Here is a 21,843-nt window from a genome sequence, read left to right on the forward strand (position 1 = left end):
ATAGCAGGGGCAATTTAAGAAATAAAAAGCTTACCACTACTTTTGGAAGTTCCTTGTAAATCTGTTTCACAAAGTCCAAAAAATGATGGATCTAGGAAGAAAGAAGTCAGTTTACAATAAAAGGAAAAAAATAAAATGTCACGATTTTAGAATCTCTGTATTAAAATCTTTAGTCACCACTAAAATATACTTTTCATTATATTTAAAGAGAATCTGAAAGTATTCTCCTATTCCCTTCTGTTCTGCCAATATTAATTTGAATTGTACTTCAAAATAATCCAATTTGCCAATCATCTCAACATAGTTCCAATACAGTACTAATAGAAATAATTACTGTAAACCAAGTAACTTTTCCCAACAGAAAATCAAGGGGGAAAAGAAAAAAATAAATCATCCAACAGAAAAGGATGGCAAGAAATAAAAAACAAACCAACCAACCCACTTGAACAAAATAACAATTCTGAAGAGCATAGCAGTAAGTTCTATACCATATAACAAGATTTATGACCTACTTCTTGAGTGATTGCTGGTCGGAACTGTTTGTGCAATTCAATAATTATTCTTAAGCAAATCAGTACATTTTCTTCATTCTCTGTCTGAAAAAAAGAACATCTTTAGTGAGTCTACTGCTGCACTCTTCAACTACTCTAAGTACTTCAAAACCCTATAAAATTATACTCATCTCAGAAACCTACAAGTGCCCATTAATATGAATTTTCATGAGCAAATTGCCTTTCCTTTGATATAACTTTACCTTGCAGTCTCAGAGTACAACTAAAATTAAATTCACCCATATTGGAACTAGAAAAGGAAGTTTCAACCACTCTATACCATCAGACCTGTTTCTAATGCCCCACAAAGACAGACAAGTGGGGCTATTTACACACTGAGACACCTCCACATAGAGCAGGTTATTTTCTGTGAGCTTCAAATGACAATGTTTTCAATTCCAAGTAAGAAACAAAACAAAGTCTCTAGAATAACATATCTGCACCCAATATAAGCCAGAAAAGAGTTAATGAATAAAATTTTGTCTAGCATGAGAACAGTTCCTTGCATTTGTAAAATACAAGTTTCTGAAGTGCAGAAAACACGCAGAAAACCTGTAGACAGTAAGATATCACACTGGTGAAGCCTAAATAGAACATCCTTCCACTCTTGCTCCAGAAGCACAGCTATTTAAAATCCTACCCTCAGCAACTTTTGGAGGTGAAGAAAGAAGAGGAAAATTTTTCTGAAACTTTGAAAGAGTTTTAAGGGAGGGATGGGACGGGAAATACCTCTAGAAATCTAAACATCACAGACAGAATATTTTTGGTATGAAGACGAAGATGTTCATTTGTTGGTATTCTGTGAATTATTTCAAGCACTAGTTTTCGGAGTTGCTGTAAAAAAAGGGGAAAAAAAGGTATGATAGAACTTTTTAAAAACCCACAAAAAGAAAATGATTGCAACATCCTTTCAGTTTAATACTTCTGCACACTTAAAAAGAAAAAATAGCATTTTAGTTCATCTAAACATACATTTATATACCGACACTGTCCTGGTTGGGGCTGGACTAGAGTTCCTGTTGGTTTGGCAGCGGGAGGAGCTGCAGCCCCCTGAGACCCCAGGGGCTCCCCAGGCCCCAGTGCCCTCACCTGTGTGCGGGGGTGGGGGGAGCACAGCTGGAGGGCTGGGCCCGGATTGGCTGATATTCCATGTCATGTGACATTTGCTCATTATATAAAGGCAGGAGAGGGCTGGGAGGGGCTGCCACTTCTTGGGGTGTGGCTGTGGGGCCTTTGTGTTGGGGATCACCAGCTGGGAGCAGGAGGGTGTCGGTGGACTGGTGGTGAGCAGCTGTGTCATACACTACCTATTGATACTGGTGTCACCATATTATTCTGTTACTATTATTAAACTGTTTTTATCTCAACCTGCGAGTCTTCCTTTGCCCCTCCGATTCCCTCCCCATTCCCAAGTGGGGGGAGGGTGGGTAAGCAACTGTGTGGCATTTAGCTGCTGAGTAGGCTCAAACCACAACAGACACATAATACTTTCTACTACCCATATATGTGAATAAGGCAAATTTAACAAATTTACAGTTGAAAAATGCAAGCTATCAGACTTTTTTTAAGGAAATCAATTTTAAGTATTTCATGTCATAGACTCAACTTTTGCCTTTCATTGCACAGCAAAGCTAATAATTTCTAAAAATGTGTTGTATTTCAGTGAGAAAGCCAATTCTGTTTTGCACCTAGTTTTCCCTCATTTTTCATAGAAGCCAAGATTTGTAAAGTTTATAAGTAACTTATTTAGAACTTGGACTTTTTCAATTTCACTCCAAATGACAGAACTACTTTTAACAAGGAAGTCTATACATAAATCAGTTCATTAGGTTAATCAAGTATTTCACTGAGTGAGTAGTCTGCTGCACACACTGCAAAAAGGTAAGAGATGCTTCATACAGTTTACCTGTGCGGGCTTCTCCTGCAGAAACTGAACTTCTCCATCCTGTAGAAAGGTGAGAAACCTAGGGATGATGTGTTCCAGGAACGTAGAATATTGAGGGGATGATGTCACATTCTAATTAAAGAAAAAAAAAAAAGAGACAGTTAAATTCAGAACCACTATTAAATAACTGAAGTGACTTTTTTATAGATTGAGTGATTATACATCTGCTGACACACTACAGGGCACTATCAACGAAACAAAAGTGAATACGAATTAATTTCTTCCCCTCCAATCCCAACAGGCCACAATATGCTTTTTTTCTTCTAACACTGTCACCTCACATAGAAAATAAAATTGGTATAACATACAGCTAATTTAAATAGGAAAAAAAAAACAAACAAAGAAACAAAAAAAATCCACAACACTGTAGATGTTCTTGAACAAGAAAGACTGACAAGCACACTCACATTTCATTGTTCTAGGATTCCCAAGACACTTAAATTGCAATTTTAGTTATTTCTGCAAATATGTATACATGCATACATCACCCAAACTGAGCATTACTTTCCACTGTGAAAACAATCTTGCACTACTGTCCACTTGTGAAGCCAGAAGAAATATTAGATGAGCAAGCTTCCTCCATCTGCAACTGCTGCATCTGCCTTAAAAAAAAATCTAGCTTGGCCACTGGGAGGTTTATTTGGAAACTCAGCTGTAGTTTATGTATGTGCTGTTAGGCAATTCTCTGAAGTATCTGTGATACAGAAGCATACTGGTCTGTTAAAAGTACAAATAGGAACGCAGCATTCTTTTGAAAAATCTATACAGGTGTTTCAGGGATTTATTCACATTATTCCTCAAATAACATGTAAGTTTTATAGAGCCACCTCCTTTTATAGATTTCCACTACTATTCTCTACTTTGCAGTACGATTTCATAACATGCAACCATAAATTATATTACACTAGGCACTATGCAAACAAAGCTTTTTTTTTTTATCTCAATAGCATTCAAGAAAAGACAGGTATCATATGAAGGGCACACAAAAATTTTAAAAGCATGTGCTAACTTTAGATGGGGTGGAGATAGTTTTCTTCACAGTAGCTAGTATGGCGCTATGTTTTGGATTTGTGCAGGGATGTTTTGCTGACTGCTGAGCAGCACTTACAGAGTCAAGGCCTTTTCTGCTTCTCTCACCACCCCAGCAGCGAGGGCGCTGGGGGTGCACAGGGAGTTGGGAGGGGGCACGGCCGGGATATCCCAGACCATATGGTGTCATGCTCAGCACACAGAGCTGGGGAGGAAGGAGGAAGGGGGGCACGTTTGGAGGGATGGTGTTTGTCCTCCCAAGTCCCCGTTACGTGAGATGGAGCCCGGCTGTCCTGGGGACGGCTGAGCCCCTGCCTGCCCATGGGAAGGGGTGAGTGAATTCCTTGCTTTGCTTTGCTTGCGTGTGCAGCTTTTGCTTTACCTATTAAACTGTTTATCTCAACCCAGGAGTTTTCTCACTTTTACTCTTCTGATTCTCTCCCCCATCCCACCTGGGGAGAGTGAGCAAGTGGCTGCATGGGGCTGAGTTGCCCACTGGGGTTAAACCACGACAATGCAAGACAGGATATTACCAACAGCAGATTAGTCTGCATCATCTCTTCACCTCAAAGGTCTTCCAAACAAAGTCTGTATCTTTTCCTCCTCCACTTCTCCTATAGTCTTTCCAATTTTGAAAGACTCCTAACCTCCCCAACATTACACCATAAGAACAGTCCTACTTTGGACAAACAATGGAGAGTTTCCAATAAGAAATTAAGCAGTATTGCCGCATTCTTAGAAAGTGGCTCACAAGTCCATTCAAGGAAAAGTATACCTTTGCAAATCTATCTTAAATTTCTAAAAGGACCTTCCCAATATCTTTACTAAACAGGAAAGAGCAGAAAATCAGCAGCCCTCCTGATATCTATGAATTGCTGTTTATACAAGAAACTAAAACCCACACTACTCTAACCAAGCTCAGAATTATGCCACTGGCACAAAACATCAGCAACAGAGGCTGATTCTGGAAGCTTTTTCTTCTTCAAAACAGAGACTGGAAAAAAAGTGAATACACTCCTTTCTTCTCGTTTGGAATCTAGAATCTCTATGAAGAAATGGAGAAGGAAAAAATTCCCCCTCAAATAAACAGTTTCTGAGAAACAAGATTCAAAACTATCAAACATGCCCATCCAGAAATTGGTTTAGAAGAGTAATATCCTCCACTAGCCCAGAAAGACACCAACAACTAGCCCAACAACTGGAACTGCCAAGTGGGTAATGTTATGGTGAAGCATCTCAGTTTTAAGCCTCATTTCAAGAAGTCCTCCACAATCATCAATCCATGTTCAGCTCTACCTCTAACTAGAGAGACTTCCAGATCAATAATGCAGCCGATGGAGTATGAATGCTGTAACTTTCAACAAACAGCTAATTTTGGGGAAAAAAAAAAGAAAAAAAAAGTAATTTTTTTCACTCAAAGTGAAAAATAAAACCTTCTGAAGTTTATAGCTATTGGAAGCTAAAGTAGGTGACAAAGAAAAGTTTACAAGGAGTCTATGGATACAGAAGATGAAAAAAAGAACATCTAGTGTAACAACATACAACAGTACTGTCCAGAACCTCCAAAGGAAAGAAGGAAACTAAAACTGTATTAGTGGTATCTCTTGCTCCCTCAAGTATTTTCCAACAAATAGAACTGTACAACAGCATAAATCAATTCATCATCTCTTTACGTAGTCTCACGCTACAGAACCAAGTGAGTTCCAAGAGAACATTATCAAAATAAATATTGAACAAGTTCTTCCCTACTGAAGTCAAGAGCAAAGAGAATCAACTAAGCCTTCAGATTCTAAACAGATCGCTAGACTCAGCTGTTAAAACTATTCTTTTAGTCAGATAACAAATTGTTTCAGTCGTGGCAGGTCAGCTTAAGCAGACACAAAACTCCACAAGGATATAGATGCAGAACTGTCACAGACATCTACTTATTCACTTCTCCACATTAATCAAGGATTAAGCCTTTTAACTGTTTTTATAATACAGTTACACCAGCTCTAAATTTATTATTCCACTACGTTAACTTGAACTAAACAAAAAAATTCACTGGAGCGGAAGTGCTCAGACACAAAACTGGCATAGCTTTCAACATCCAGCACCTGCTGGATGTAACTTTGCATAAAGGTTACTTTAAAATATCCAAATACATTAAACAGGACTAGAACGTGTATTTATGTTTCCATATCACAGACTAAGCAAGATCACTTCAAATAAAGGAGGTAAGGACAAAATGTGTTATCGTGGTAGCACTTTTTTATAACTGCAACATGACTAAAAAACTAGATACAGAGAGAATTACGGTGATTTTAAGATCTTAAACTTATTTTACAAAACAATAAGTTGTCTACAGTTTCAGAACAGACACATAATAACTAAGTATTAATTAAACTAAAATATAATTTCTGCTGACACAGAGTTGGTTTAACTTGTGTCCCACTTTTTTTCTGTTGCTCATCTAAACTTGATGGTCCATCACCATGCAAAGGATGCCACTGGAGCCATCTCCACTCCTGATGTCAGATTCTATATCTGACAACTCCTCTCTCACTTCTATACCACGGAGCTACCCAGAGGAATCAGAGGGGGCACTGCTTTGTGAGGGCACAATGCACATTTGAACTAAATAAAAAAAAGCTTTAAATACAGAGATTTCATATCATTTAACAAAATGGAAGAAAAATTTACTACTTGATGTTTATTTAAATGCTTACTGAATAAAGATTAAAGAAATGCAAGAGTTCTTTAAGTTCAAATGTTGTAATTCTTCAATAACCTGACTAATTCCTACATACAAACCTAAAAACAATTACTTAATATAAACCATAAGTCACAAGATACTAATATTAATATTTATACCACATAACATCAGAAATCAAACCAGCATACATACATTAAGCACAAGAAAGACTGCCATTTCAGAAGGCTGGGACTTTTGGTGGCGTTTTGTTGTTTGGGTTTGTTTTTTTTTTAATTACCTCAAAATTCTCACTGACTTCTTGCATCATTTTCAATTTGGTTTCATCAGCTGAAAACGGAAATTCAAGCAGAAAAATTAAATGTAAAAGTACATCATGAAGGAAAACACCAGGCTGATTGACCAAAGAAGCAATCAGATCTTATCAGTTTAGCTATCACCGCCCAATTGTAAGGCACACAATTCTCACAAACAACACTCACACAACTGCACAGGCACGCAGCTTGCTCACTTCGGCTCATGCAAGTATTACTCATCACTTTGCTTCTTCAAAAATCAAAACTCAAACGAAATTCAAAGCGAATTCAACACACATTTATCAACTGTCTAAACAATACTGCAACATCTGTGAAACAAACTACTGAGGAACTGTAACTTTCAACAGGAAAAAAGTATCTTACGTGTATTGACATCTGTAAGAGCAGCCACAAATTGAAGGTATTTTTTCATCAGAGTGGTTTGGTCCACCACCGTAGGCCCTTGTGCTGAAACAAATGCCATCTTGGAGGAGGAGGGAACAACTTTCAGTACAGAAAATCAAAACCAACACACCTAGAAAACAAATTTTAAGTATTTGTTAGTTTATATGTCTGGTTAACAGCAACTATCACATCGCCTACATCCATTCTTTTGACATACAGAAGATGACACGTCTTCTCCAAAAACCACAACTGTCACAATTAGTTAGATTTACAAATATAATGCCTAGCAGGTACAGCACTCACTACCACAGGAATACACTTCTAGATAAAAGCAGTCACTGGGCTCTCCGCCCCACAGCGCACAGGCTGACGCGTTCTGCTGGGTCTGGTCTCTCCCACCACTACCAGCAGCAGCAGGAGGCTCGGGGATGCTCCCGGCGCCACGCACCAGCGGACCCCAACCTCAGAGCTCCCCGTGGACGCCCCCGGACAGGACTCGCTCCCAGAGGGGCCAGAAGTTGTCCTGCCGCCACGGGCCGCCTTTCTCGCTCGTAAAGAAACCCGAAAACAAATTCAGTTTGGAAGACCGGCGACTTCCCTCCTCACCTCGGCGATTCCCTGTCAGCTCTCCCACACAGCCCGCTCCAGCCGACCCGCCGCGACCAACAACCGGGGGTGCCCCGCACATGTCCCCCCCTCCCCGGGACCCCCGCAGGGCCGGGCCGCCGCCCGCAGAGCCCCGCGCCCCCGTACCTTCCCCGCCGCAGGGCTGGTCGCCGCCGGGTCGCTCCCCACTGCCAGGGCGCCATCACGCCGCCCCCATCCCCGCCGAGGCGCCCACCCTGTGAACACGGGCACTCGTGAACGGCCGCAGCAACGCTTTCCCCCCGTTCCCTCAACACCCTACCGAGGCCCGCGGCCTTCGAGCGCCGTGCTAGTGGGGCTCCGGCCCCTTCCTCCTCCCCGCGGCGCGCCGGTTCCGCCCCGCAGGCTGCACCGGGCCGGGCCTCGCCTCCCGCCGCTTCGCTTCACCCCGCCCCAAGCCCAGGCCCCATCGAGGACGCCGCCGCCACCGCCCCCGGCGCCCCTCACCCCTCGGCTCCCCGGGCTCGGCCGGCCTCGGCCCCCCAGCTCCCTCCTTTGTTGCTCCCGGAGGCCGGCAGCAGCGCATGGGCGCAACGGAAGCGCCCGAGCCTAGTTCCGGCCGCCTCCTCTCGCTACCCGCCTCCCGCGCATCTCCCCGGGCGGAGGCGGGCGTTGAGGCCCACGGTGCTGCAGGGCTCTCTCCCCGGCGCAGGGCGGGGGTACCCGCAACCCCCGGCCGCCCCCTGCCCTGCCCCGCCGGGGCAGTGTCGCCCTAGCTGGAGGCCGGCCCCGTCCCTCCCCTCAGCCCCGGGGTCTCCGCTATCGCGGCGGCGGACGGGCGCGGCGCTGGTAGTAGCGGGCGAGGAGTTACCCCGGGCGGCCGCTGCCGGTGCCCCGGCAGGCTCGAGGCCCGCCCCGCCGCTGCAGCCGCGACCCAGCGGCGCCCCGGGGGAGCGGCGGCAAAAGCGGCTCCGGGGGACCGAGAGCAAAGCCTGTAGGAGGGGGCTTACCAAATAAAAAAAAAAAATAAAAAATTAAAAAAATAAAAAAAAAAAAGATAAAAAGGCAGCCAGGAGTGAGAAAGGGCTCTGAATAAGTTAAAAAAAAAAAAAAAAAGACACCACCAAAACCTGCATTGCGTTTATGAGAGCCGCTTTTCTGGCTCTCTCCAGAAGCTCCCTCTGCACACTCGGCGTTATTGACTCCTCATGAAAAGCCGCCAGGCTGGACACCGAGCGACCAGGTAACCGCAGACAAAGTGCCCGTGATTGAGGCGTCCTCACGCCACCAGAGCTTGAAAAATATTTTTGCCGTCGCAGCCACCAAATCAAAATACAAACTTCTTCCCGAACACTCATCCGCTCAGAGCTATATCCATCCCCTCCACAGATGGGCTGCATGTGTGCTTTTTAATTTTTTTTTTTTTTTTTTTTTTTAAATTCCCGGCGGTTGTGCAGCAGCCCGTTACGTTGGTAACAACCACCCTCCCGGGAACTTCCCACGGGAGAGGCTGGTTGGGCGCTGCCGCGGGGGAGCGTCCCGCGTCCGCGGGCGGAGGTGCCGCAGTACCGCGGGCGGCCTCGAGGGCAGCGCCCGGCCCCAGCCCGGCGAGACCCGGCCCACGGCCCCGACCCGGCGGTGCCTGCCCACGGCCCTCGTCGCCCCGGCCATGCTGCGGCTGACCTGCGTGGTGCTGCTGCTCGGCCGCGCCGCCCCGGCGGCAGGTAAGGGAAGGGGGGTGAGGGCAGCGGCAGCGGTGGGGCGGGGGGGGGACAGACCTCAGGTGTGAGCTGCTTTCCTTGGCGTGGAGGGGATGGTGGTTCTCTGCCCGGGTTTGCTAGCCGAGGCAGCTCCGGGCACCCTCTCACCACCCCAGACTTTATTCTCAGGCGCTGCGACCTTGGTGCTTGCAGCGCAGCTGGGCCATCCCGAGGAGCCGGGGTTCTGCTTGGCACTTCCTAACCCAGAAGCTGCATGTCTGCTTCCTTCGCTGACCTAGGCACCTGGGCAGCCTCCGTCTCTCGCTTTGGTAGCCTTGCTGTGCTGCATTCTGCAGAGAGAAGTCAGAAAGGTAGAAGAAATGCCAGAATTGGATAAAATGTCTTGTGCTGCAGATGACTCCCTGGGTGACCTTGAGTTAGCCACTTAATCTCCAACTGCTGGAGCTATTGGGCTTCAGCTTGGCCCTGGTTTGTAAAGCACTCTGATAACCTCCAAGGAGAAGCGCTAGATAAGGATGGGGAAGCTGGCTATTTTTTTCCCAAGTTCTGCTGAAAGCAGAGGGTAGCCTGAATCTTCTAGAGACATAAAAACCTCTGTGCCAGATTTCATCAAATCACAAGCATTTCTCTACTCACTCAGACATCTGAACTCAGGGCCATTCATTGTGTTGTGAAATGGGAACACTGGAGTTCTTGCTCAGGCAGTAATGTTACAGTTATTTCTCACAGTCCTTTTGCATCCAGATTTGCACAGCACCTGCGATCTGTGAAATAAAATACAGGCACTAAGTAGATGCTTTGGCTTCTCCTTCTACCCCATCCCACGCTGATGGGCACAGGAAAGGCAGCACAGGGGTTAGCTGACCCCAGCACTCCCTCCACATTACACATCATGGATGAGTAAGAAATGCAATTTCTGAAGCTCAGAGATTCAGGACTGTTAGCAATCTGGTGGCTGCTGAAAGTGAGGAGAAGGAAAGCCACCAGCATGAGAGCCCCCATAGCTCAGCTGCTCGGCTCGGCATTGCCCCATTGCTCGCTGGTGAGAGGACAGCCAGGCAGAGCGCGAATGCAGGGAGGGAATACGCTACATGTTGGAGGCAAACAACCAGATCCTGATCCCAGCTCTGCCTCAATTCACAACTTTCAGTGATTGTTGCCTTTCCTTTTGTTTTGGGGTTTTGGAGTTGCTTGTTTATTTTTAACACATACAGGTCATTTAATCTTGTTGCACTGCTATTTTTTGGAAAAACTCGAGTGTATCCTTTCCATAAAACCCAACCTCACTTGTGCTCTGCCCATTGCAGTAGTTGTGAGAGCTGAAGTAAGTAGCTTGTGTAAACTTGGCAGAGAAGATAAAGGTGAGCAATCAAGAGCAGCAGGGATAGCTCAGTGCCACATGGTCCTGCACTTCTCATGCCTTGCTGTTTCATAGAATCATAGAATAGTTTGGGTTGGAAGGGACTTTACAGGTTATCTAGCCCAACCCTGATGCAATGACCATGAACATTTTCAACTAGATCAGGTTGCTCAGAGCTCCATCCAATCTGACCCTGAATGTTTCCAGGGACTGGGGCATCTACCACCTCTCTGGGCAACCTGTTGCAGTCTTTCACCACCCTCATTGCAACAAATCCTCTCCCTCAACCTGCTGGCCACACTGCTGTTGATGCAGCCCAGGATACAGTTGGCTTTCTGGGCTGTGAGCACACATTGACTGCTCATGTCCAGCTTTTCATTCCCTAATACCCCCAAGTCCTTCTCCAGGTCTGCTCTCAATCCCTTCAATTCCACAGCCTGTGTTGATACCAGGGGTTGCCCCAACCCAGGTGTGTAGGATCTTGCACTTGGCCTTGCTGAACCTCCTGAGGTTTACATGGGCCCACTTCTCGAGCTTGTCCAGGTTCCTCTGGATGGCAACTGATCTGCCACTAGGGCCTGGTACAAATTTTATTTACATTAGGATTTTTGGTCCTTTCCCAGAAAAGAAAGTCAATGGTGGGCCATAGAGAAGAAGCAGCTGGTACCAATATTTTTTTGTTCATTTGAGAGAAAGGTGGGGGAGACTTGTGGGTCCACGGAGCTGACAAAGGAATCTATTGGCTGAAATCGTACCCGAGTCTGAAAGTTCATTTTTTCTAGGACAGAGGTTAGAGCTGAACTTGACTTTCTTCCATTAGCTAGAAGTTTAGGGCCCATGTTAGATCATTAGTGACACTGAACCTACAGCCAGTGCCCAGCTCTGCTTATAAAACCTCAACAAACCTTTTGTGATGTTGCAGTCTGAAGATCCCTTCTACAATTAATATTTCTAGGATCCAGTCTAACACGTTTACTGCTACTTCTTTGAACTCATGCATGCACACAACAGTTTCTGTTCTGGGTTTTTAAATGGTTAAAAAAAAAAGGTGGCAAAGTCTTTGCTGGAATGAGTATCATTGAGAGTCACATAACTGCACCTGACTAGTTAAAATGTGTAAACAAATCAACAAAATAAAAAATGCAATACAACAAGGTTTTTGTTTTGTTTTGTTTTGTTTTTTTTCCTTCTGATTTCCACAGAGGAGTATGACCTGAAAATAACCAACAATGGTCCCATCACAACGGGAGCTCAAGCTACTGTTCATGCCAGTCTAAGTATGAAGAATTACAGTGTCACATCACATTTGTATCACTTTAACTGGATTTATGCTCCTCTGATTCTGATAGAGAAATCTGAGCAGCGGTTTAACTCCATAATTAATGTGACTGGTGAATTTCCTGGGACTTTTCCTGTATCTGTCTGGGTGACTCATAGAAACTGTTGGTTATGTCGGCCGGTTGCTAGAAATGTCACCATGCTTCAGATTACAGGTAAAATAGCATTACAACTTATATGTCTTTGGGAATTAAGTATACATCGGGATGCTTGCTGCCTTTGCTAGCACCAGAAAAATGAAAGCCAGATGTAAATAAGGCTTCTGTCAACAGAGCTTGATTTGTGTAGCCCTTTGATTGAAGGTGGGTTTAGATGGCCTTGTACTAACTGGGTTGTGCTATAGTCTACCTATATCCAGGCAGCAAGTGTGATCCTGCCTCTGTCACCTAGAGAAATTGTACTAGAAACCAGATGCTTCAGTAGCTGCTGTTCACGCATCACTGTTGTTCAGTGATGTCCAGACTCCTAAAAAAATGCTTCCTGTACTGCCCTCCCAACATTTCTAGTCCTAAAGTTAGGATGATCAGCAGCAGTGACAATCTACTGATTTTCCCTGATGTATGATATAGCAAAAACTTAGGTTGTCAGCACAACAGAGACATTACATTTTCTTTTAAAATTCTGCTTGAGTGTACTAAAATTGGATGTGAAGTCATGGCTGCATTTCCAAATATTGCTAAGTGCAATTTCAGCTTACTGGGAATATTCATAACCATAAATATGCATTTTTTTGACAAATTGACCAGTGATGCAGTATGGTTAACCTAATCTCTGATACAGGGATTGACATGAACTATCACCTGACAGCTTCCCACAGTCCCTTCTTTCAGACACTAGTAACCACATCCCTCCAACCACATATTCCAGTGCTCTACTTGTACGCTCCAAAGTAGACCCAGCTCCCAGCCGAAGACGAGGACATGCATGAGGACAAAGCTAACCATAGGGCATAGCTGACATTTTGGGGGAATAGCTATTGAGATTTTTCTTTGAGAAACACTGAGTTTATTGGATAAGTCTTTATAAAAGTACACATGAGATCTTATCTGTCTTAAGAACTGCTGCCTTTCTGAATATCTGCTTATTCAGCCCAAAGGTAGTTGCCAATAACTCATATAAATTACAGCTCCAGTTAGTTCTGCATTATAAGTTCCATTCTGAAGCACTAATTGTGATTCTTATTCATGCATCATCAAGAGAACAGTTAACCAGATTTAATGAATTGTTAACAGAGTAAGAGTCTGTTACTGGTAATTAGTATCCCATTAATTTTATAAAAAGCTGATAAGTGTAGCATCATAATACCTCTTTATTCATGGGTTAGAGAGGTTTTTTTAGATCAGCCTTTGCTAGTCCTTGTATACAACCTTGAGCACAGGATCTCTCACAGACATCAAAATCAAAAGTTCACCCTTTCTGTATTTACAATATATACCACATCTGTTATTCATAGTAGTAAAATTTTAATCTCCGTAGAAATATCTAAAGCTAAAAAACAAAAAACAGCAACATAAAAAACCTCACAAAACAAACAAAAACCACCACCCCAAACATAAAGGGCATGTACACTGGTTTGATTCTGAATCCCTTGTTCTAGATACTTGATGTTAATCCCAGTTCTTTTTAAACCAATAGTAAAAATTTATATTGACCTCAATCAGTCCAGGATTAATTATCTTAGTTCTATTAGAAGCCCACTGTATAACCCTAACTAAATAATTTAATGTCTCTAACTCACTAACTCATGTAACAACATTGAATAATAGATATGAAATACACTTAACCACTTGGACTCTGACACAGAAAGACTTGCACAGTACATTTTAAATAATGTTTTGAAACTCACACAGAGCATGATACGAAAGTGATATATACTGTGACTCTTTCTCCACCTTATTATTCTTCAGAATTTATCACAGGGAATCTTACCATTGCCCAGATAGAAGACAGTAGATTTATCACACGTGGTTCTAGTTCCTCCATGGCAGTTGTGACCCGGATTTCTTTCTGTCTTCATGACCCAAGTCATTACTTCAAGTCAGCATCATTTGTCTACAACTGGGATTTTGGAGATGGGTAAGTATGGTTACTTACTTTGCTTTAATGAGTATTCAAGGTGGCTCTGATTCAGATGCTCATCTAGAGAAATACCCTAATTAAATCATAGGACAAAGAATACACCTTTGTCAGTTGGTACATTCTTAGCATATCAGCCAGATGAATTACAAAAACTTTGGCACAGAAATCACTGTGTACTCACAAAGAGGTGATGTTTTAAAGACCTAAGTTTTTTTGTTCAAATATACGCTTAGATGTATTACTCTGCAATGAGCCGAACTGAACTGAATGAATGGGAAAAAGTAACCTATTTTAAATTGGTATTTTAAAACATCTTTATGCTGCAGATCTCCATTAGCAGTTTGTTGTTGAATATGTGAATAATTTGTGTACTTAAGAAAAATGGAAGCAGTACACTGTCTTGTGGTTGGGCAGCAAGTAGCTGTAACTAAGACCAGCTACTAATAATTACACCACAGCGTGGGTGAGGAGGTTTTGAAAGTGTCTAGGTCTCTCAAATAATACAGAGGTACACATTAACACACACAACACACACCTAATATTTACCTAATAACAAAAGAGGGGGGGGGAGAACCAACATAGCCTATAGCTATCAGAAATAAAATCATGGATAGTATCTAGCCCTTAAGTCACTCTGCACTAGGGAGAAGAAAAGACATTCAGTTATTTTCCTTCTCTGAGGACAAATATATGTCCAATACAAATAAATGTATACAAACAGAAATGTGAGCGTTTGTCTTTGAATACTAATTTTTTTTCTCTTTCTTCTCCACCCCCCCCCACCTTAGTGCTTCAGTTAGCTTACAGTCCACCTGCTATAGCTATATTTTCATAATTTACTGATTATTCCCGTTCCATTTTGTGAATTCTTTCAGCATTATCTTTAGTTTCTGTGATTAAAAATGCATAAGTATACCCTGGGTCTTGTACTGATTGTAATTTTATTGGTAATGCCACAGACATTAATACCCACTGATATGGACATAAAGTAGAATTAGAATCACAGCCAGCTCTAGCATTGTCTATGAAGAAAATATATTCGAGCTCATCCTTTTTAAATCAGAAATACGCAAGGACTTGTCAAAAGTCAGTTTTCATCCTAAATCTTTTCATGTTACACATAGAGTTTATCAGATTACCAAGGAACCTTTTGTCTACTATAACTGCTCAACAATGGGGAATCGCACGGTGCATCTGAAAGTCATAGCTGAATGGGAGCACATTGGAAGCATCATACATGAAAGAGAAATGGTGCAGAAAACTGGTGATTTTACCACTGCTCTGGATCTGTTAGGTAATTATAAAACATTTTGCATACTCAAAACAGAACTTGCTATATTTCACATGCAAGAAGTAGTCAACATTATTCAATTAAGAGTTTAGATTGCAAAATGGACTTTGTACTTTTCTAGTGCAGAAAAAATGGGGGGAAATATACAAAATCTTCTGTTTCTTTGCCATTTACCAAAAGTTTCACCGTCTTTCGTAAAAGTTTCACATACACTTAAAACTTACAATAACGTGTTTACTGTAACTTACGGAAGATTTATTTGTTTAATTTATGCCAGCTATTCCTAAAAAATAAATTAGTTAAAATAAGCATTAGGAAAGTCTCATTGATTTGATCAGCTTCAGGAGTAAATCAGCACATAAGTAAAAATGTAAAGGATTAATAAAGTAGTTGGTTATATATTAAAAAGAAATCACAAAATATTCAGAAAACTTACAACACCTCTACTTTTTGTGTGTGAGGCAAGTATTATTACTTGTGTGAACGATGGAGCTAAAATCTGCTAAGTCTATGACAACAAACCTTCACTGGAAAGCCAGTGAATTTTGAATTTACATGTGGAGTGTGACATGCTTTTTTTTTCCTCAGATGCTGTTAAAAGTATTAATGTAGTGGGCTCCAGAGAGACTCACGTAATGGAAAACTTGAGTTTATCTCTTCATATCAATGGCACGTAAGTAGCAAACATAATTTCTTTCCCCCCAAAACATTGTCTATTTAAGTGTTTTTCCCCACTATTTCCTTCCAATAGTCAGTTGCACCTCCCAGAACTGTTTCCTAAAACAAAAAAGAAATTTTCTTTGAATTAAATACTGTTGAATACTGCATTTTCCTGACTTGATATATTATGAACTCTAAGAGCCTGAAAGAGCCTGCTTCTCTACAGAAAAGTAGAATTCTCCTATGTAAAGCAAATGTTATTTTTGTAAAGAGAACGTTAGAAGAGAACTAGCCAGAGAAAGATAGCAGGAAAAATTACATTTTAAAACTTCCTTTTGAATTTTTCTCCTTGACCAATTTCCCCAACATTAAATTAAATTGTATTCAGACTCCTGTTGCATAGCAGTGATCCTTGACTGGCACATGGAGCAGTGGGGTTTGGGGAGTTGTTTTGGCAGAGTTAAGACTGCCACGAGATAAATGCGACAGAGAGGCTTCATGCAGTGAGGAATATAGGAAAGTCACGAGCACTTTGATCCTAGCACAAGCTCTCTCAAGCTCCCTTTCCCTCTGGCAATGAGAAGGGACAGAGAGCTGCTGCATTGTGGTTGGCTGCCAATCAGGCCTAAACCACGACACTGGACTATGTAGAACACATAATTTTGGGGTTTTTTTTGGATGGCAGAAACATTTTAAATACCATTGAAACACTCAGGAAAGCTCCTTCACCATAAAAACTCCATGACCACAGAAGTAATTTATTCTCCAGAAGAATGACGCTTTTACATTCTGCTACTGGTAGCTGTTTAGGCTAATGCTGGATTAAGGGGAAAAAAAACTAAGAGCAGGGCTGTTAGTAGGGATGTAGGATGGAGCGAGCAGCACCCAACACGGAGTCATTTACCAAAGGCATAAAAAGTCCCAATAGACAAAGCAACACAGTTTGCATTCACAAAGTGAATGGCACATTGGCAGGAGTGTAAACAGGAGATGGCATGCCAGTAAATATGAACAGCCAGAAACCATTACAGGCAAACTTGAGATCCCTAAAAGCAGGCTTGGTTTTAGGATGGACAATGTTTGCCAGACCTAGCCTCCTAGCCACAGGACTGGGAGTGATGCAATAGGAGTTTATGATAGAGAATTAGTGACAAAGGCTTGAGAGATGGATTATCAAAAACAAAGCTAGAAAATGAGCTAAACACAGAAACATGCTGCTTTCTTTAGGACATTCTCTGCTAAAGAGATAAGGAACAAAATACTAATAAGATGGAGTAAATAAGAGCTCTATCTGTTGTCAGAATCAAAGTCCATAGTGTGTCAGGTGAGTCCAAGCAGAATCAGTTGGAACAAGGGTCTGAAAATGTAAATAAAAGGTATCACCTAGACATGGTGAGAAGACACATGGCCATAAAGTCGATTGCACTTAAACTGCTTGATAGGAAATAAAACCCTTTTTGTTATTGTAAGGGACTACTGGTGATCCTTGCAATCTATTTACCTTTTCCAGCTAGTAGTCCATTGTACAGAGCTCATCTTACATTCTTTCCAATTTTGGTTGTGGGTTTTTTTTTAATCAGACAAGTCTCAGATGTCCTTCAGTAGCACAGACAGTGATTTCTTCTGTGTGAGAAGAACAAAGGAAAAACAACCTATAGACCCTTGGAAGTGCAAGGCAAAAAAAGATTCCTTTTATCTTTATTGGAGAAGGACTGTGGGTTTTTCTACACACTGGCCTGCCTATGACCCACGCAGGTATTTAACTCTCAGCTGAAAGGCTTGCTTTTATAGAAGAATCACAAAGAACTTTTTCAATTGGCAAATACTATAAGCCAAACAATTGTACAGTTAATTACTTGTCTATTTGTATTTAGATTAACTTCATTATTTTCATAATTATTATGCTATTTTAACCAAGTGATTCATCAGCTCTTAGCTGAAATTTTTGTAAAGTTTTCACCTTTTTTTTTTTTTTTTTTCTTTTTGCTCTTGTCATTTCAGACCACCACTAGCATTATGCTGGCTTATAAAGGCCGAGTGCATTCCACTAGAAGGTGAAAAATGCCATCTGGTGGTGATTAATGGCTCCTGCTATAATCTCAGCCATACCTTCAGTGATGCTGGACAGTACTGCCTCAGCGTCCGAGTGGAGAACGGCGTGACAATGCTGCAGACCTACCATGAAATAAAAGTGTGGCCAACAGGTGAGGAGCAGCTAGTCTGAGCAGCAGAAAGATTCCCACCTGTCAGGGAACCGACACTCTCAAACACGTCATGGACAATTATAGATTAACCACCCTGCAGACGAGGTTTCTGGAAACTGGTATAGATCTCTAAAAGCACAGGAAGGAGGAAGAGCCTATAATGTGCCTACTATGATTGCTCTGAGCTTCCTGCATCCTGCTGAACCCTTAGTCTCAAGAGTGTATTGAAGCTAATGAGTTTCCTGGGAAAGCCGAGTTACTTAAATTACGTATTTTTCAGTTTAAATAGTCTGGCTCTTGTAGTTAGAGAGGATAACTAGGAAAACATATATGTCCATAACAATCCTTTAATTAAGCAGTCTCAGTTCTTCTTTTTGTTTAGTTTAATTATGTTTTTTTTTAAGGGTAGATTTCTCTAGGCCTCCATTTCATTACAGGTTTCTGTCCCCCCAGCCAGCAATCCCTGCTGGCTCCCCCATGCATGCTCACATGTGTCCCTCTTGGGTCCCTGAGTCATCTGAGAAAGTGGTTAGGTGGCCAAGTGAAGGGAACCAGACCAAAGAACAGCCAGGCTGTGGTACAGAATGGTTATACCATCTCACTGTGGGCCAGCACTTGTCTAGAGACACAGCAGCTCGCTCCAGAAGGCACTGGTGTGCATTCAGGGCTATGTGTGCAAATCCTCCTTGCTGGAGGCTGCTAGCTGCAGTGAAGATGAGGTTCCTTCCTATCTTTCTGGGGTACCACAGAGGTGCAAACACTCTGGGGAGTTAGGGCTAACATATGTAACTAGATAGGGTTTTTTAGGCTGTTCAAGGCAAAAAAGGGGTAAAAAGGGAAGACCCTTACAATCTCACAACCTCGCATTCCCACTTCTGAGATTTCAGAACGACCTAAAGTGATCTGGGCTGAAAAACTTTATTCCCTGTTACACACATGTCCTTTGTTCTAAAAGTATGAAAACATCTCCTAAAACATCATTTCCTTCTTGCTGTTGCCTCTTCTCAATGTATTGTGTCACTCCAGGAATGTGCCTTTGTGCTCCTTCCTAGGGATCCACCCGGCTTTCTTTGTCCTGCTCTGCATCTCTCTGGTTTCAGTGATGCTAGGACTGGTGCTGTACACAACCTTTCGAAGTAACACACAACAAAAAGATCTTGTGGAGGTATTCAGTTCCTCTTACTTTGAGCTGGGATAGTAATTAGATACCTTTCAGCATGTCTCTTCTTTAATCCTCAGACAAACAGATCCAGAGGGAGCAATTCCTGGGTATGTCTGATCTGTCCCATGGAAAAATCTGAACAGTGTAGGCAAACACTTTAAGCAACAGGCATGCTTCTGGCTTGTTGCAGAGAACTATAAATCAACTTGCCACATCTATCATGGCAGTTTGTTAATATTCCCAAGCAGGTGCTTGCGTTGTATTATCCCTCAACCTCAGAACGATCAACCTCAGAGTGGTTACATGAAAGAAAGCAGGGGCATAGTGAGAGAGGATACACAATCGTAAAAAAGGCTGGGTATGTTACCTAAAGTGGCACTAAATTGTCACCTGACCCTGGTATGTGACCTTTATCTCCTCAGCTCCTTTCTATGCCTGGTGTATCTTTCACTTGCTACATTATGGTATTTGTAATAAGCATGAGATTCTAAATCAAAAGTAGCTTTCATGGCCCCTTGGAAAGTACCTAATACACTTTACATTGTGCCACAATATGAATAATGTACCTCTAGAGAGACTGCCTATGAACCGCGTGTGCAGCAGGTATAAATCACAAGTTTATTTGAAGCTGGTGACTGACTGAAACTGGTCGAGGGCCAAGTGCCATTTCTAGCCGAAAGTATTCTTGGTGGACTCACTTGAGCCAGTAGGACCCAAATTAAAAAATTATCTCTTTTATGTTCTTTTTCCAGGTAGCTGACTTCGACTTTTCTCCACTGTCTGACAAAACTCTGTCTTCTCATTCAGAGTCAGGCTGTGGCCAAATATGTTGTAGATCATGTTTTCTTTGGTCATCTCAAGAAGCTGCAAGAGAGACTCATGAACTTCTACATTCTTTTTACAAGCCAGTCAAAACATACACAGTGTGAAGAACACAATTGCACTTTGGTTACACTAACTGTTGAGTTTAACTCATCATAAGTGAGAAAATTAAAAGCCCAGTGCTGCATAAATGGTTTGGTTTTGCCAGTGCAATGAGGTTAACCACTTTAAGTCCAGCACTTGAGTGTTTCATTCTCTGGACTAAAAAAGAGCAATCCCGGAAACACAGTAAAAGTAGCTTTGTATTTTTAAATTATATGGGTGTATACATTTACAGCTGTAAATGCAGCATTTTATTCTTATGAAAGATTGTTTTATGTGCAGGTTTGCTAAACTCACTACCTCTTGTATTGCTCTGTTCTTTCTGCTGTCTGTTTCAAAGAAGAAAATGCTTAAGACAAATACACCTCTCTTTGCTATGTTACAACAATATTACTGGAAATGGAAGTCACCAAAAATGCTGCTGAATGTGTATTTGTTCTAAAAAGGAACTGACTTGTCCAGGTTGAGAACGGCCTGGGTGCTTCCAATGAACCACACTACCTAATTATGTCAGGTATTTTCCTCCTGTCTTAAAAGACCCCTTTTTTAAGTTAATGGGCTCCTGTGGGACTGCAGTGGCTGGTGACCTGCTCATGAAGAGCTAGCTGCTAGTAGTATTTTGGTGGGATCACAGAACATGGTGCAGAAGACTCCACATCTGCAACACTTTATGAAGGAGTAAACCACTCTAATCTGTATAAGTAGCTTTTTTTCTTTTTCAGGCTGTTCATTCTTCTTTTCTTTCTCATATTACCACCCAGCTAGCCACCTAAGCTCCTCTTCCAAAAAATGCAACAACCAGTAGCTGGAAGCTGCTCAGCAAAACATATTCAATTCAAATTCATAGTCAATGTTCAGGGCTGTATAAACTCCATGCCTGTTGCAGACTATCTTCTACTATCAGCTTCCTGCTCAGACAGGCTTTGTCCTCTGCTATGATGTATTTCAGAGTACCCTGGAGGCTTTTAAACAAAAGTGCCTTTGTGGTCATTTCTTTTTTTGAGAAGTGATACACCTTCCCCACCTCTGATTTAAAGCCTATGGGTACCATGGACTTGGGGTTTTTCAAGTATGCTGTAATTTCTCAAATGCACTGATTGGGAGATAATTGTCTGAATGTGAGGGGATTTACCATGAGGGTTTGGGGGTGCTCATCTCACATATTCAACTTCTGTTTCCTCAGGGAAGCTCAGAGCTTCAGTTCCTCTGTGAATGAAATTACATGACCTGAGAAGGGCTTTGCTAATTAACATGATACATTCAAAATAGAGTAGGATCAACTAAGATAATAAATGATCCAGTAAAACCAAGTTTTTGTCAAAAAGTACCTTCCAAGGCAGAACTTCTTTTGGCTTTTTTTCTAAAGAGAAAATGTACTTACTAGCAAGCTTGTTGATTAGCAGTGATGTTCTTTGTATTCCTTCTCATTACTCTTGTGTCAAACTCTTCAGTCATATTCAGTCACTGTTAAAAATGTGCCTCTCCTTAGCAAAGAAGCTATTGTTCTAAAGAGCTTCACTTTTAATGTTTATTCCTGAGATCCCAGCCATCTGAGCCACTGCCAAAGGTACATGACTTTTTCTGGGACATCAGTGTGCTCT

The 21,843-nt window shown here is 42.1% G+C and overlaps 2 protein-coding genes across 7 annotated transcripts in view; one reads left to right on the forward strand and one right to left on the reverse strand.

The window, feature by feature from the left end:
* LOC104361077 (transformation/transcription domain associated protein) overlaps nucleotides 1-9,527 on the reverse strand; it is a 102,458-nt gene extending 92,931 nt beyond the window's left edge. For 2 of the 5 annotated variants that reach the window (XM_042798359.1, XM_042798356.1), the window contains exons 1-8: nucleotides 8,011-8,498; nucleotides 7,672-7,760; nucleotides 6,898-7,048; nucleotides 6,498-6,547; nucleotides 2,458-2,568; nucleotides 1,281-1,385; nucleotides 513-596; nucleotides 35-91 (exon numbers count right to left, since the gene is read on the reverse strand). In XM_042798359.1, coding sequence (XP_042654293.1) covers nucleotides 35-91; nucleotides 513-596; nucleotides 1,281-1,385; nucleotides 2,458-2,568; nucleotides 6,498-6,547; nucleotides 6,898-6,997 — 507 coding nt within the window. In that variant the 5' untranslated portion in view covers nucleotides 6,998-7,048; nucleotides 7,672-7,760; nucleotides 8,011-8,498. Of the gene's footprint in view, nucleotides 1-34; nucleotides 92-512; nucleotides 597-1,280; nucleotides 1,386-2,457; nucleotides 2,569-6,412; nucleotides 6,548-6,897; nucleotides 7,049-7,671; nucleotides 7,761-8,010; nucleotides 8,499-9,281 lie in introns of those variants that run through there. The other 3 variants (XM_042798357.1, XM_042798358.1, XM_032983629.2) reach the window with 3 other exon arrangements.
* On the forward strand, nucleotides 8,574-20,709 carry TMEM130 (transmembrane protein 130). Of its 2 annotated transcripts, none has more exons than XM_032983523.2 (8): nucleotides 8,574-9,227; nucleotides 11,787-12,077; nucleotides 13,830-13,998; nucleotides 15,126-15,295; nucleotides 15,881-15,965; nucleotides 17,954-18,156; nucleotides 19,209-19,321; nucleotides 20,071-20,709. In XM_032983523.2, the coding sequence occupies exons 1-8, from the start codon at nucleotides 9,173-9,175 to the stop codon at nucleotides 20,245-20,247; spliced, it is 1,263 nt and encodes a 420-aa protein (XP_032839414.2). In that variant the 5' UTR covers nucleotides 8,574-9,172; the 3' UTR covers nucleotides 20,248-20,709. The 2 variants fall into 2 exon arrangements, with proteins under 2 accessions (XP_032839414.2, XP_032839415.2); XM_032983524.2 differs by having other exon boundaries at nucleotides 8,574-8,746.
* Nucleotides 20,710-21,843: the final 1,134 nt, after the last annotated feature.

Source organism: Tyto alba, unplaced genomic scaffold (assembly GCF_018691265.1).
Source record: "Tyto alba isolate M040663 unplaced genomic scaffold, T.alba_DEE_v4.0 Super-Scaffold_28, whole genome shotgun sequence".
Taxonomy (NCBI): domain Eukaryota; kingdom Metazoa; phylum Chordata; class Aves; order Strigiformes; family Tytonidae; genus Tyto; species Tyto alba.